Source organism: Barbus barbus, assembly GCF_936440315.1.
Source record: "Barbus barbus genome assembly, chromosome: 20".
NCBI classification, from domain to species: Eukaryota; Metazoa; Chordata; class Actinopteri; order Cypriniformes; family Cyprinidae; genus Barbus; species Barbus barbus.
Genome location: NC_136748.1, coordinates 28,583,419 through 28,597,820, shown reverse-complemented (window position 1 = coordinate 28,597,820; position 14,402 = coordinate 28,583,419). Strand labels below are relative to the sequence as shown.

The 14,402-nt window shown below is 33.1% G+C and overlaps 1 protein-coding gene across 3 annotated transcripts in view; it reads right to left on the bottom strand.

The window, feature by feature from the left end:
* The window catches only part of LOC306886581 (transcription initiation protein SPT3 homolog), a 115,147-nt gene that overhangs the window by 47,931 nt on the left and 52,814 nt on the right, over positions 1-14,402 (bottom strand). For all 3 annotated transcript variants that reach the window (XM_079443795.1, XM_079443797.1, XM_079443796.1), the window contains exon 3: positions 7,041-7,125. In XM_079443795.1, coding sequence (XP_079299921.1) covers positions 7,041-7,125 — 85 coding nt within the window. The remainder of the gene's footprint in view (positions 1-7,040; positions 7,126-14,402) is intronic.

Genomic DNA, 14,402 nt, shown 5'->3' with positions numbered 1-14,402 from the left:
ATTTTGCTTAATATGCAGAAAATTAAGCACATTTCCCCACTAATTCATGTTACTATTATCTCCTTAATATTTGAATATAATTAATATAAAAACAAATTTAATATACACAATATTTAAATATAATTAATATAATAAATGATTACTGTTGTTATTATTATTATTTAAAAAAAATGTTTTAAATAATACATTATTTTGGATAAACATAATCCAGTGATAGTCAATTAATTCAATTTATAAAATATTTTTTTATTTAATAATATTAATCAATGATATTAATTGTATTCATCGTAAAGATATTACATATATTAAATTGTATTATTTTGTATTATTTAATTATATATTTAATTATTTATTATTTGATTATTATTTGATTATTATTCCTTAATTTCTGAATTTAATATAAAAAAATAAAAAAATATTTTGTTTTATAATAAACAGAATACAATAAGAATCAGCCTTGAAAGTAATTAGCAATTACATATGTTTTAAAAGTAATTAATATTATCATTTAAAAAGTAATACATATATAGCACATGCATAAAACTTAAATTTCTCCATGCAAAAGAATATATTTTGGTGTGAAATATGACCTGGATGTGGAGTCACACAGATATGTTGAAAAGGTATGAAATGAGGTGTTACCCACATGAACGTCAAAACGTCTTCTAAAGTACCTACAGGAACATCAGGGGGAAAATATTTCCCTCGTCTGAGAGACCAGAATAAATCTCTGAACTTGACTTCACCAGCTGGCTACTGGTCATTAAACTGATTTGTACACTGGACTCATAAATGTATTCATTATAAGCACAGACCTGGGCGATTTTCACATGCACTAATCAAATTTACAATGGTGGTCCGTACTGAAGGGGTTTGAGAGCAAAATTGCTGTCGTTGCAAAAGACAAGACCCCGGAGACTGATAGAAAGACTAGAATCAGAGAAACTCCTGGGGAATAAAGGCCTACGAAAACAGCGCCTGCCAACATCTGCACCTGGTGCTACAGGAAAACGCAGAGTGAACTCTGTTTCACATGTCAGGAGAAACGTCAAGGCTTTTCACAGGCATGTTCACTTATTCTGCAACTAGTCATTCCGGTTAAAGGAAGCTGACGCTGGATTAACCATTTCCCACGCAGATTACACAACCTATACGAATAAAACTGCATCATCAGTCTATACTAAACAGTCTTTAGCAGGAAATTCAACGGAAATAAAACCATCCTAATTATCTTCTGATCACTTTTATCTTAATTAACCCTCTGGTGTTCGGTCATTTTTGACCAAATAATTTTGCGTTAAATTTTTTACTTCATCAGAATGGTACGAAACTTGGTAAAGATTTTGGCACTTGCCATGTGAAATGTGAACACACACAAAAACAATTATGGACATGATTCAAAAAGGTTAAATGAGCCTAAAAAAGAGTCACACTTGTATTGTTCACGGTCAAAAATGACAGCATTGGAGAGGAATAAGAAGTGAATTGCACCTAATGGAAACCTTTGGTACTGCACCAAAAAAAATCTTACTGAAAGCTCATTTTTTGAGATATCAACCACAAATATGGAACACAACTCATTTAGATTTTTGGCTTCTACTTTTTAGGCAGTTTTAGCGTAAAATACATTTTGCAAAATATATATTTCATATAAAATATTAAAATAGTATTTCTGTACATTTTTCACAATAATACATAAGCTTTTTTCACTTCAGCAATAATCTGCCAACACTGTAAAAAAATAGTTGTTTTAACTTTTTATAGTTGTCAACTAAAATATTCCAGTTGTCCCTTAAATTAACATTGAGTAACTTAAAATTTCAAGTTGACTAAACTAAAAATTTTAAGTCAGCGGGGGAACAAATTATTTTAAGTTGAAACAACTTTTTGAAAATTTACAGTGAAGTGTCTTCTTTAAAAAGAGACCAAACTTAAGGCAAGATCTACCACAGTTAAAAGTTGGAACTTTCATTTTCAGTATATGGTATATATATAAAAAGCATCATGAAACTAAAATATAGTACATTTATTTCATTGAAAATTTAAAAAACTGGTAATGTTTGAGTGCCATGCGAACAACACCAAAGGGTTAATAAAGTGTCTGAGTTTGACCTGAACACATTTATTAAAGTCTCCCTTAGGAAATGTGTCTATAAAGGGATAGTTCACCCAAAAATTAAAATGTTGTCATCATTTACTCGCCCTCAAGTTGTTTCAAAGAAAATAATCTGAAGAATGTTGGTAACCAAACAGTTGCCAGTAGCCATTGACTTCTATAGTTTGGAAAAACTAAAAATATCATGGAAGTCAATGGCTACCAGCAACTGTTTGGCAACTATCCCTTTAAACTATGACAGTCATATTCATACTTTAAAAAACAACTACAGAACATGATCAATGCAGCTGTTTTAGAGGTAAAACAACAGTATCTTACATACAGCATGATGGCGAGCACTAGAGGTCACTGTAAGGATCCCATAAACATCTGCTGTATGGCACACAATGGAGAGACATCGTTCCTGACTGACTGTCACTGTACAATCCCTCAAAGTGCTTTAGAGAAGACCTGGATGATCTGCGTTCACTTAATGACTGGATCTCGACTGCCATCCTTTCTGTTCACAGAAACCAGCACACACAGGCATGAGGCTGTGACTCAGCAACAAGCCAATGGATTCTGCTGAGTCACAGACACTCAGACCACGTTCTGCTCCAACTCAAGCTGCTAGAGGTCAAACACTTCAGATGCTGCTTTTGATCAGCATCTGGTTTTGGGTTTTAGATTAGATCAAATCTGTACCTAAACTGTTTTTATACAAAACTGCATTTTAATGGTTTTAAGTTCACCAGCCAATATTGATTGCACAAAGCAAATTTGGTTTGAGAGTTGAATCACACAGCATATAACATCATTAAAAGATATGAGAAGCGCTTCCTCTTTGCTTATATAAACGTAGATTATATTTATACGTGATTATATGGTTAGTTGCATTTGATTATTTTCATTTAGCATCGCTTTTTCCTATGACATCATCAGCAAAAGATACGAGAAGAGTTGCATCCTCCTTTCTGAAAGCTTAGGTATTTTATACATGATTATAGTTCATTGCATTAGATTATTTTCTATTTTTCATGCTACCAGAACCAACCTATGATGAACCAGTAAAGAACCACAGATTTAGAGGAGAAATTATCTTTTTCCTGCTAGAATGTAATGCACAGAAGAAGATGATTTATGCATGCTTTAATGCATAAATACTGTGGGGCAAAATTACATTAATTACAGGATGTTTACATTATATGCATTTGGCAGACACTTTTATCCAAAGCAATATGCATGCATTCCACGTGCATGCATTGCCCATATATATATATATATATATATATATATATATATATATATACTGTATATATACACACACATATGCACATACACTAATAAACAATGTTTTCTAACACTTCAGATGGCAAACTGACCAGAGACACCATAAATCATGAGGCACTAAGTGACAAACACCCAAGAGAGTATGTGAGGTGTAAAAATGTAACTTCATCCATGTCTTCTGTCACACACACCACACACACACACACTGACAGAGCGGCGTGAAATGTTTTGCAGGCCATCTGGGAAGGATTTATTGTGCAATTTGGTTTATTACCGCTGCGGTCTTCGGCTAAGTAGCTCGCTCACAATTACAGTCCGAGCGGCACTACACCTGGCCTCTCCGAACAATAATAAATCCACGAGGGAGGAAACACGAAATTAATGAAAGGTTATCGCCATCATGCCCTGTTTAGTGCTCACTGCTGAGACGAGTGGGTTATTTATAGCCCTGCGAAAATAAACACCAAAATACTGTCGGAATGCCAACCAGACTGTCATTCTGCAATTGCCAAATGAAGAAAAACACAAGGAGATCGGCCACTTCGAGGACATTACAAGGTGCTGAAAAGCAGATATGCATGGAGACGTCCTTCAAAGCTGGACAGCTGGCCATCTGAAACATCACGCAATGCTTTCTTGAGTTTATTACACTGAAAATGTGCTGTAAATTACATGCATTACAATGTATGTCATGCTGTTATATGTCCACATCAGTTATGTTAGTTTTACATGACGGCACGATAGATTTTAATAACTTGATTTATAATACGCACAGCCTCTCACAGATCTGATTGGAAACGTATGCATCTATAAATCTGCCTGGAGCCAGTGTCAGAAAATAAAGATGTGCTTTGGAAATCAATATTTACCTTCTTTTCAGAAGCACTACAGACACCAGTTGAACCCTCACCTAATATGGCAATATCAGAATATGATATTAGCCTTACAGCTAGAAGAATTCAGTACTAATTAAATGGAAACCGACCTTATCCAACATCCATATTTTTCAGTAAAAGGTAACAGCCAGCATATGTTGATTGGCAGCTGGTCGTGACTTGCAAATGAAATAGGGACCCCAAGTTAATCAGGTCTTAATAAACTTTTATCATCTTTTTTTTTTTTTACCTGTTAATACACATTCTATACTTTTATACAATATGTTATAATATTATTTAATTAATTTATAATCAATTATTTGATAAACATATACATACACACGTGCATATAGAAGTGAGCCAAATATAGATAATGAACCCTCTTTTTATTCATATTTTGTATAATTTTTTTTATTATTTATTTAGTTTATAGTATAATATTTCTAAAAGATGTATTATTTCATATAGATAAATATTATTTATTTTTATTTTATATTATTTATTGTTATTTGATTGTTTATTTTATATAAAATATTTTATATTTAAATGTTTATTTCTCTATTATTTAAACAAAGACATACAATAATAATTCTATAGTATAACATAAATAAAATATTTATTATTTTATGTATAAAATATGAATATCTAATTTTATATAAATATATGCAAAACAAGGACGTGCAGATGTCAACATAAATACATAAAGCAAGAGCCTGATCATCTGGTGGTGGGACGTTTCGTCTGGGCGCAGCTGCTTTCTTCCGCAGGCCGGGGAACAGATGAGGGGCGTCAGAACTTTAAACAGACCCCATTGATCTTCACAATAAAACGTGGCTCCGTAAACTGCAAGACCCCAGAGCCATGTCAAAGAAAAGCGGCTTGATTTTGACATCCCAGTAATAACAGGGTCTGAAATCTTTTGTTGCCGAGAGCGAGCCAGCGCTACGCAAATATTTAGTTTGATTCGGCTTGCGTTCACATGCATATTCTGCTTCTATATGACAGATTCAGCCACTGTGAGGGTTTGGCTCTGAGAGGAGAAATAAAAAAAACACCACACCGAATCGGAGCGTGTAAAATAAATGCAGGCGGCCGGCTCGCCTGATTTAAGAGCTCTCAGATTCGCCGGGCTAAAGGTCAAAACAATGAATGTTAAGAGCTGCTTTACTCCTTTATTGCAGCTCCAGGGTGAAAGGTTAAATCCACCGCAGCGCGTCAGAGTTTGCTTCGTGACCTCTGAGAGATAATTCTCCCAGCCAGTTTCCAAACTCCAGGCGCCCTTTAAGCAAAAGCAATTACATCTGTAGTCAGCGTGCCAGTAAAGCGCAGGCCGCTTCCCGGTGATATTAGCTGGGCTCCGTTCAGGGGAATTCTGCTCCGGTACAGTCAGTGTTTTGCTTGTGGTAACGGCATGACAAGGTGTAAGCCGGGGAGGAACGCTGTTTATCCCAGCAGTGAAAGCAACTGGCTTCGTAAGCGCAGTTATTTACTTAACTCGGCACAATCCTCATATCTCATTGCAGCGGTCGGACTCAATGAGATCCGTTTCAGAAGACTGGAAAAGCCGAGGAAGCATTTGAAGTAGGTGGTGTTCCCGTTTGAGCCGCCTCTGATGATGCTATTTATACTTAATTACAGATTGCACGAAAACCCTTTTCCAGATGCAAATGTCTCGAGCTGTACATGTGCACCAGGGTGTCATGAGAGATACCTTAAACTCTTATCAGCACATACACTTGAACCCAAGTCCCCTGTGCTGAACCATTATTATTGCCATTAATATAATGAATAATAATTACATGCAGCCATGAGCTATTATGATCAACTATACACTTAATATTGAAATTAAGAATGTGAACTCTAAATAAATTCACTTTCTTTGGTCACTTTAATGGTCTTATTGTGCACATTTTTAAAATAACACACATTATATATAGAAAAAAAGTTTTTATAAATCAACCAAAATAATGTAATAAAAGATAAATAATAAATAATATAATAATAAAAAAAAAAAACATTTCCCCCCCCTTCTCTTAAACATTTTTCTGCTGACATAAACAAGGTCATGCAGCAGGGAAAATTAATATTAGACAGTAATATTAAACACCACTTTAATGACATTCGTTTGCAATTTTTTTGTTCTTTAAAATTCACTACATTAATCTAAACAAAAAGAAAGTTTTCATTAATTGATTAAAATAAAAAAAATTAAACAAAATAAAATAAATAAATAAAATAAAATGCAACAGGAAAAACTGACTTAAAGACTGTATAGTGCACAATTTTTGTATTTAAAATAATGTGCACCATCTTATTTTAAAAAAATTTTTTCATAAATTCAAAATACAAAATTTAAACAAAACAAAAAAAATAAAACGTAGCAAGGTAAACTTTATATTTGACAATAATATTCACTTTAATGGCATTATTGGGCACAATTTTTTCTCTTTAAAAGATCATACAATACATTATTCCAAAAAAATAATAAAATAAAATACAGCAAATATTAATACTAGACAATAATTATTAAAGGTTATCTTAATTGTTTTAATTGTACAAAATTGTTTATGTTATTTTAAGGATTTTTTTCACAAATTCTTAAAAAAAAAAAAACAGAATAAAATAAATGAAATAAAAAAACTTTCTCTGTCTCTGATGACATAGGCTAATCAAGACTATTAAGCAGTGAAAATTCACATCAGAAATATTTTTGCCAACTATTTATAAGCCAGCCCAAAATCTCTGACCTTGTGCAAGCACATGTATTTTTTCTGACTTACGAGGTTGATGAGCTGGGTGTGCACTATGTCCTCCACCAGGGCGGCGGTCTCGTGCAGCGGTCTGCAAGCGTCACCGAGAGCAAACCTGCGAGACACATACACAAGCAGTGTGTTTACGCTCCTGACCGACATGTTTCCCAACCACCATGTTGATCCCACAACCCTTATTTTAGTTTAGACAAATAATCTAAAATGGATTCTCTGTTAATGCCATCACAGCAAGCAAATGTTCATAAAATGGCAATTAACACACAGTTAAGCCCTCGGTTGGGTAATAAAAAGGCATCAGCCATTCACAGCAATAGCTGACATTCATTACAGAGGGCTTGAGTATCCAACGCAAGAGCTATTTACTAAATCTGAAGGCCTTTATTCACAGTTTTTCCCACACTGCAGCTGCCAAAGCTTCCCACATCGCAGTGTGCTTAATATCGACAGCGGTTTCATCCAATAGTAGCGCAAACCACCGCACGGCCACAGACTCTCGCCTTTAAAAGAGGAGAAGATGGGACTTCCATGAGGAGCTCAACACTTTCGATGGAAGAGGCTTCATCAAGCAACAAGTCTGGCTCCAAACTGCATTTCACATGATTTACACATTTCATTAGGGAAAAAAATCTGCCATTTTCTTCAAGAAGTGACATAATTCTGGTCGAAAACTACAAGTTATGTCTAAAAGAGTTTTCATTTTCGAAGATTCATTGGTTTTTATATATATATGGCTTATTGATTCCCCTCTTCAAACTACGCAGTGTTAAATTATACTTACCATCCATTAAGTATGAGGGTATTTAACCCTGGCAATTAAAAGAGAAAATACTAAATCTAGAGCCTAATTGCAATTTTATTTACTTCATATGGTTCAAAGATACAAAGCGCTCATGGAATCGCATAGTGCTCAAACTCTGGCTCCATGCGTCTGGTTATTGGAGATCTCAACCGTAACCGTCTTCAATTAACTTTTATTGCGTTCCTGGTTTTTTCTACTTCTTTCACCTAAATGCATTTTAATCCAAACGCCTCCCAGAGGAAAAACCATAATTTACTCCAGTGTTGTAATTTATTCCACTTGTTTAGTTACAAAGCATTTCAGCTCAGATAAAATAAAATAACAAATGAAATGTAAATAAAATAATATAAAAAGTGTAATTTAGTCCACTTGTTTAGAATTTCAGCTCAGATCAGGGCATTTTGCAAGACCATTTGCAACATAGAGCCTTAAAAATAATAAAATAAAATAATCACAAATAAAATACTGTAATTTATTCCAATCGTTTAGTATTTCAGCTCAGACCAGGACACTAGTAAGACAACATAGAGCCTTAAAAATATAATACAATTATGAAATAAAATTCTGATCATTATTCCAATCATTATTCCAAAATAAACCTGCTCAGATTGATACAAGTCTCATGTCAGGGTCCTGTACATTACTTATTACACAATTTAGCTTATCTTCAAGCTTTTACAGTTTGATAACGTTTATAGAAATGCTAATATTAAATAAGGTCCACAATCATGCTGCTGGATTTGAATGAATCGTCACTCTTCTTTTGACTTTGACCAGCTGAAGAGAGCTCAGCGTCACGATAAGAATCGTATCCTTTCTCTTTCGAACATCTAAGCGGGCAGACGGCATCATCATCCGTTTGCAAAAATAAGCTGAATGTTTGTATAGAGATGCTGGGTTGCGCTGTTTACGCGCCTGCGGTGCGCTGACGGCCTCCTCCGCCTCTTTCCATCTCGCCAGCTGCCCGTATTTGCTTAGAAACAGAGAGAGCAATGTGACTGATGTAAACACATTGATTTGACAGACCTGATTCCAGAAAACAATCAGTGTTTAAATACAGTGCAGAGATCAGAGATGCTTACAGTAAACATCTCTTCCACAGAGACCCGGGGCCAGACGACCAGCATCATACAGTACGGCAGCAGAGAGCAAGCGCGACTAGCTAGGAGGAGTTTGAAGAAAAAATTATACTTAAAATGAACATCAACCAGTTTACATTCTCAATACACATTCCTGGTCTTAATTTGAAAGATTCATCACTTGCACATTATTCTACAGGGAAAAAAAGTCTTCATAATCTTTCATTAAAGCGCATTAAGTTGCTCCATCTCCGGAATGACTTTCCCTTTTGCTTGACGTCAACTAGGACACAAGCTACTGATTACATGTTATTTAGACATAAATGCATTTATTTAGTAAACTTAATGCTGCTGCTGCTAAATTGTATGTTGTACACATGTATTATTTTAGATATATTTTTAATAAATAATATAATAATAAAATCTAAATTACATAAAATATATTGTTTAAATATTGCATATTTTACACACACACACATGCATGCGTGTATACACACACACACACACACACACATACATGCGTGTATACACACACACACACACACACACACATGCATGCGTGTATACACACACACACACACACACACGGTTAGACAGATAGACAAATAGACAGACAGACAGATTTTAATTATAATATTTTCTACTAAAATATTAATAATAATAATAGTATAAATAAAAATATAAAGTATACTGTTTATATATTAATTCATATATTGTATATAAAATATATAATTTGTAGTAATAATAATTTATATTATTATAATTTATAATATTATGTAATAATAATAATAATAATGGTAAATACATTTTTATATACATATATATTATACTATATAACTTGTAGAATAATATTTGCATAATTTTATTTAATAATTAAATACAATTGATAATATAATATTTTTATATTTAATATTCATATAATACTAATATGATATTATAATATTAATATTATCAAAATAATAATTGTTATTAATTTTTTTTTTTTTCAGTGGTCTGGACATCTACAAATCACTAAACCTTGTTTGTGATGCTTGGTGACTAAAACACCAGAACTACTCGGCTTTACTCACTTCGTGGTGGCATCAGGTTTACATGTAATGATTCTAAATTTTAAACATCACAAAATCCCAAAGTTATTGTTACATGGTTAACCGACACGATTATGATTGTGAATTGATTCAGCAGACGGCTGGTGAAATCTAATTAGGGTTGTAACCAAAGTATGATGTGTTTTATATGAAAACATTTTGTGCTTTCTTTGTTGCATGTACTCGGCCCTCGGGCCGCACACACTGCCTTCACTAACGTGGGCAGGGTTTAAGGATAATATTTTTATTTCACAGCGCTAGCGTATGTCTTGCTTTATCCCCATTCAATCAGCTACTACTGTTATCCAAACCAAAGCACTGAATCAAGTCAATGAGGCAATTCTTTAGGGAGAGGAAAGGAGAAACGGAGGATGGAGGATGGAAGTTTCTAGACTGTATCGTGCCGTCCTTAAACACTGTCACGCAGTCTGAGCGCCTCACCTGAGAGAAAACATCCGCGTATCCAGGAAACTACTACAAAACAAAAAATAATAAACCTTTTTAGATGTCCAGACCACTGACTCAAGTTAACCCAAGTCTTATTCGCCAGAAAACTACAAAAATGAGCATATATTTAATAAATACTTAATAAATAATATAATCATTTAATAAAATCATAAAACATAAATGACTAAAAATAATAATTAAAATATAATTACAAAATTATGCAATAAAATAATATTTAAAATATTAAAATAGAAAAAAAATAGTCGTCATGAGCAAATAATATAATTTAATTAAAATTAATAAAATTAATTACAATTTATTTAAATAATATATTATTTTTGCATTACAGTAATACAGTAATTGTCACATTGTAAAAAGTCTTGGTACAAAAAACTAATTCAGTAATTGTGTGATGCAAAATAAATTTCTTCTTTTAAACTAATAAGAACTGTTATTATAACTGTATGATTATTATTATTAAAATATTTAGTCAACGTGTAATCTAATTACTTCAATTTGTTTTGCAGTACAGTAATGAGAATTTGGAGGAGGAAAAGTGGTTAAAAATAGCACTAATTTTGTTAATGCAAAATGCAATTTATTTTTAAATAATAAAATACAAACTATTATTGATAATAATAATAATAATAAATATTTTAAAATAATATAAAAAAATATTCATCATGCAGAAATTACTTACTTTTATTGTTTTCACATTACAGTAATAAGAATTTGGCAGATAATTTGTCACACTGTAAAAAAAAACTTAATGGTCTGAAATGGCTAATTTTGTTTATGCTAAAAATATGTTTTTCAGGGTGAAATGCAATCCAGACATGTACTGAGACTCACTCATGAGAAATGTGTATAGATTCATCTAGATTTTGACTACCAACCAGTGAAAGCCTTGACAGTTTGAGCAGTATCTGTGATTTTCATCAATGACTTCAGCGTTGGGTGGTTTTCGTGTGAGATCACAGCACAAGGAAAGCATCTAAATATTGTGGGTCACTTAAAAGACAGCGAATGAGAAAAAAGACAGTGTTTAGCTACAGTATAAACCGGAAAATGTGAATATTTCCTGTGTATCTAATTTCGGCCTTAGAAACCTTTTAGTCCTTCTCCGGACCGTTCCTTAACACTTTATCCAGGATTTTTCCGCTTTGAGCTGTATTTGGAGCATGTGTGTGTGTGTGTGTGTGTGTGTGGTGGAGTTTTCCAGGCTCAGAGGCGTTTATAGTGATAGGGTGGGGTTGAGCTGGACCTGGGCTATTTTCAGGCAGTGGGTAGACGGAGAAACAGACGTGAAGTTTGATATGAGGGACAGACATTAGTGAGTATTCTGAGCTCTGAATTACTGCAATGAGAAAATCCAGATTATAAAACACATGCCAAAAACGCAAAGGGTCACACTTTAAAATCAACAGGAAGACAAAACAAATGTAAACGATTCACCAGCGCACATTATTCTACTTTGCAGATAAAGTTTAGTCTTAGCTTCCTTTTTTTCCATAATAAACATACAGTTTCTCTCAGAAAACCCATCTAATTACAGAAATAAATGGGCTAAAATTATTATTAGTAATATTTTTAATTATATTTTAGTAGTAGTAGTAATAATAATAATTGTTATGATATGATGTCATGCTCTTGGGCTTCTGTGTTTTGTTTAAATAAACAACAAAAAATGTAAAATACGATAAAAAGAATGTCAACATACTATCTACTCAACTTTCCAGTAACAATGCAAATCATGCAGCTCTGAGGCTCATGTTATTAGTATGTGTGACATTTAGATTGACTACTGGTCAAATGTCTTTTTGGCGCCACAAAGTCACTAAACTCAAACTTTGGTACACAGAGAAAGACTAAACATCTACTGTATGCATAGGCTTAGATTTGCATGCATATGAATGGAGCACAAAGTCTAGTGTGACCAATGGAGGTGAACTTTCATCTTTTGTCTTAAATGAACATTAAACCTCACTGACTGCTTCTTTATGAGCACACACACACACACACAGCTCTGTTTCTACCCGTCAAAGGACACAAAAGCTCTGAATGTGCGTTTAAAAATCTGTAAAGTTACTGGCAGACACTGTCTGCTAAAATAAACAGTTGTGGCAGCTCCAGCCGTAAGTGAAAGCTCAGTTTGTTATTTTGTTCAATGCATTGGCAAGCGTTATTGAGACCTTCAACACTTATTACCCACCGCTTATTTGACTTCGTCCAAACAAATACAGCCATTTCATGTATGATCGAGGAGCACGTTTCTGAAATATTCACAGTGGACATAGTGGCATAGTAGCATAGGTCAAACAGACATAAATGGGATTAATTATTCTCTCAGATGCTAATTTACATCATTTATGAGCTATCAAACAAGCTTAATAACTATAGAAAACGGTCATCAATATACTTTTGAAGTATCAGTAAGATTTGTTATAATGTTTTTGAATGAAGACTCTTCTACTCACCAAGGCTATTTGATCAAAAATACAGGAAAATTATTATGATTTAAAATAACAGTTTTCCATTTGAATATATTTTAAAACATAATTCATTTCTGTCACGCAAAGCTGAATTTTAGCATTAAACAGAATTTTAGCATTACACAAATTAAGCATTGCAATGCACATAAAAAATAAATTATACAGTATATTGACACAGAAAGCAGTTATTTTAAATAATAAAAATATTTCACAATATTACTGTTACATTGATTTGTATTTGATCAGTATTAGTGAACAGAAATGTCTTATTTCAAAAATCTATGTAGATAATTTGTATAGATGTTTTTTTTAGAAAAATAAACAGCCACTATAGTAAATTAACAAATTAATCTCTCTTTTAAATGATTATTAATCAAATAAGTTTAATAATGTAGAAGATGATGAAAAAAAAAGGTGCAAAGATGTTTGGTCAGAAAATGGTATATTCTGTATTATTAGATTCGATTCTGCAGACTCAATTTGATTCGATTTAATTCAACATGCTCTAGAAAACGCAAAGCAGCAGAATTGGCGCAATCTGTGACTCCTGCATTGAGGTCTGATTGAACAAGAACACAGATCATTCATCCTAATAAACCCAAGGCCGAAAGAAACTGGCAGGACACTTTCATTTGAGGTAAAAGTTGCTGAGAAGCACCTGGGTCTGAGTGCAGGAGAACACATGAACCCCGCTATCCCCGGAGGCTTCCCAAATCACAAACACATGCCACCCGCAAATCACAGCTTCTGCTGCCAGCGCCTAATGAAGAGAAGTGAGTGATTATTGATGTGTGCCGTTCCCCTCGCTCCTCACGTCTGCGGAGAGATAGATAACGTCTGAGCAGAGGAAACGGGTCTGAGCTGAAACTGAGAGAGTGTCGGGGATGCTTTGTGGGTTCTCATTAGACTTGGTTACTCTAGAGAGATGCTCAGCGTAACGGGTTGACTTCTGAACAACTAAAAACTATAAGCTAAATAAATTAATTAAAACATGAAAAATAAATGAATGAATAATGCATAAATTAATGAATGTATACATAAGTAAACAGAAAAATAAGCAAATGCATTAATAAATATACAAAAAAAAATTATGAATGAATTAATGAAAAGAAATTAATGAATGAAAAGAACAGAATGAATGAGGAAAGGACGGAATGAAATAAAATGAATAAGTAAATAAATAAATAATAATTTAATTAATACATAAAATTAATGAATGAATATATATATAAACTAATTAATAAAAAGAAAAAAAATATGAATTAATTAATACATGAATAAAAAGAAAAATACGCAAATAAATTAAGTAGGGCTATCAATCGATTAAAATATTTAATCGTGATTAATCGCATGATTGTCATGAGTTAACGTGATTAATCGCACATTTTAAGTTCTAAATGTACCTTAAATGAATACTTCAAGTTTTTAATACTCTAATCAACATGGGCATGGACAAATATGGATGC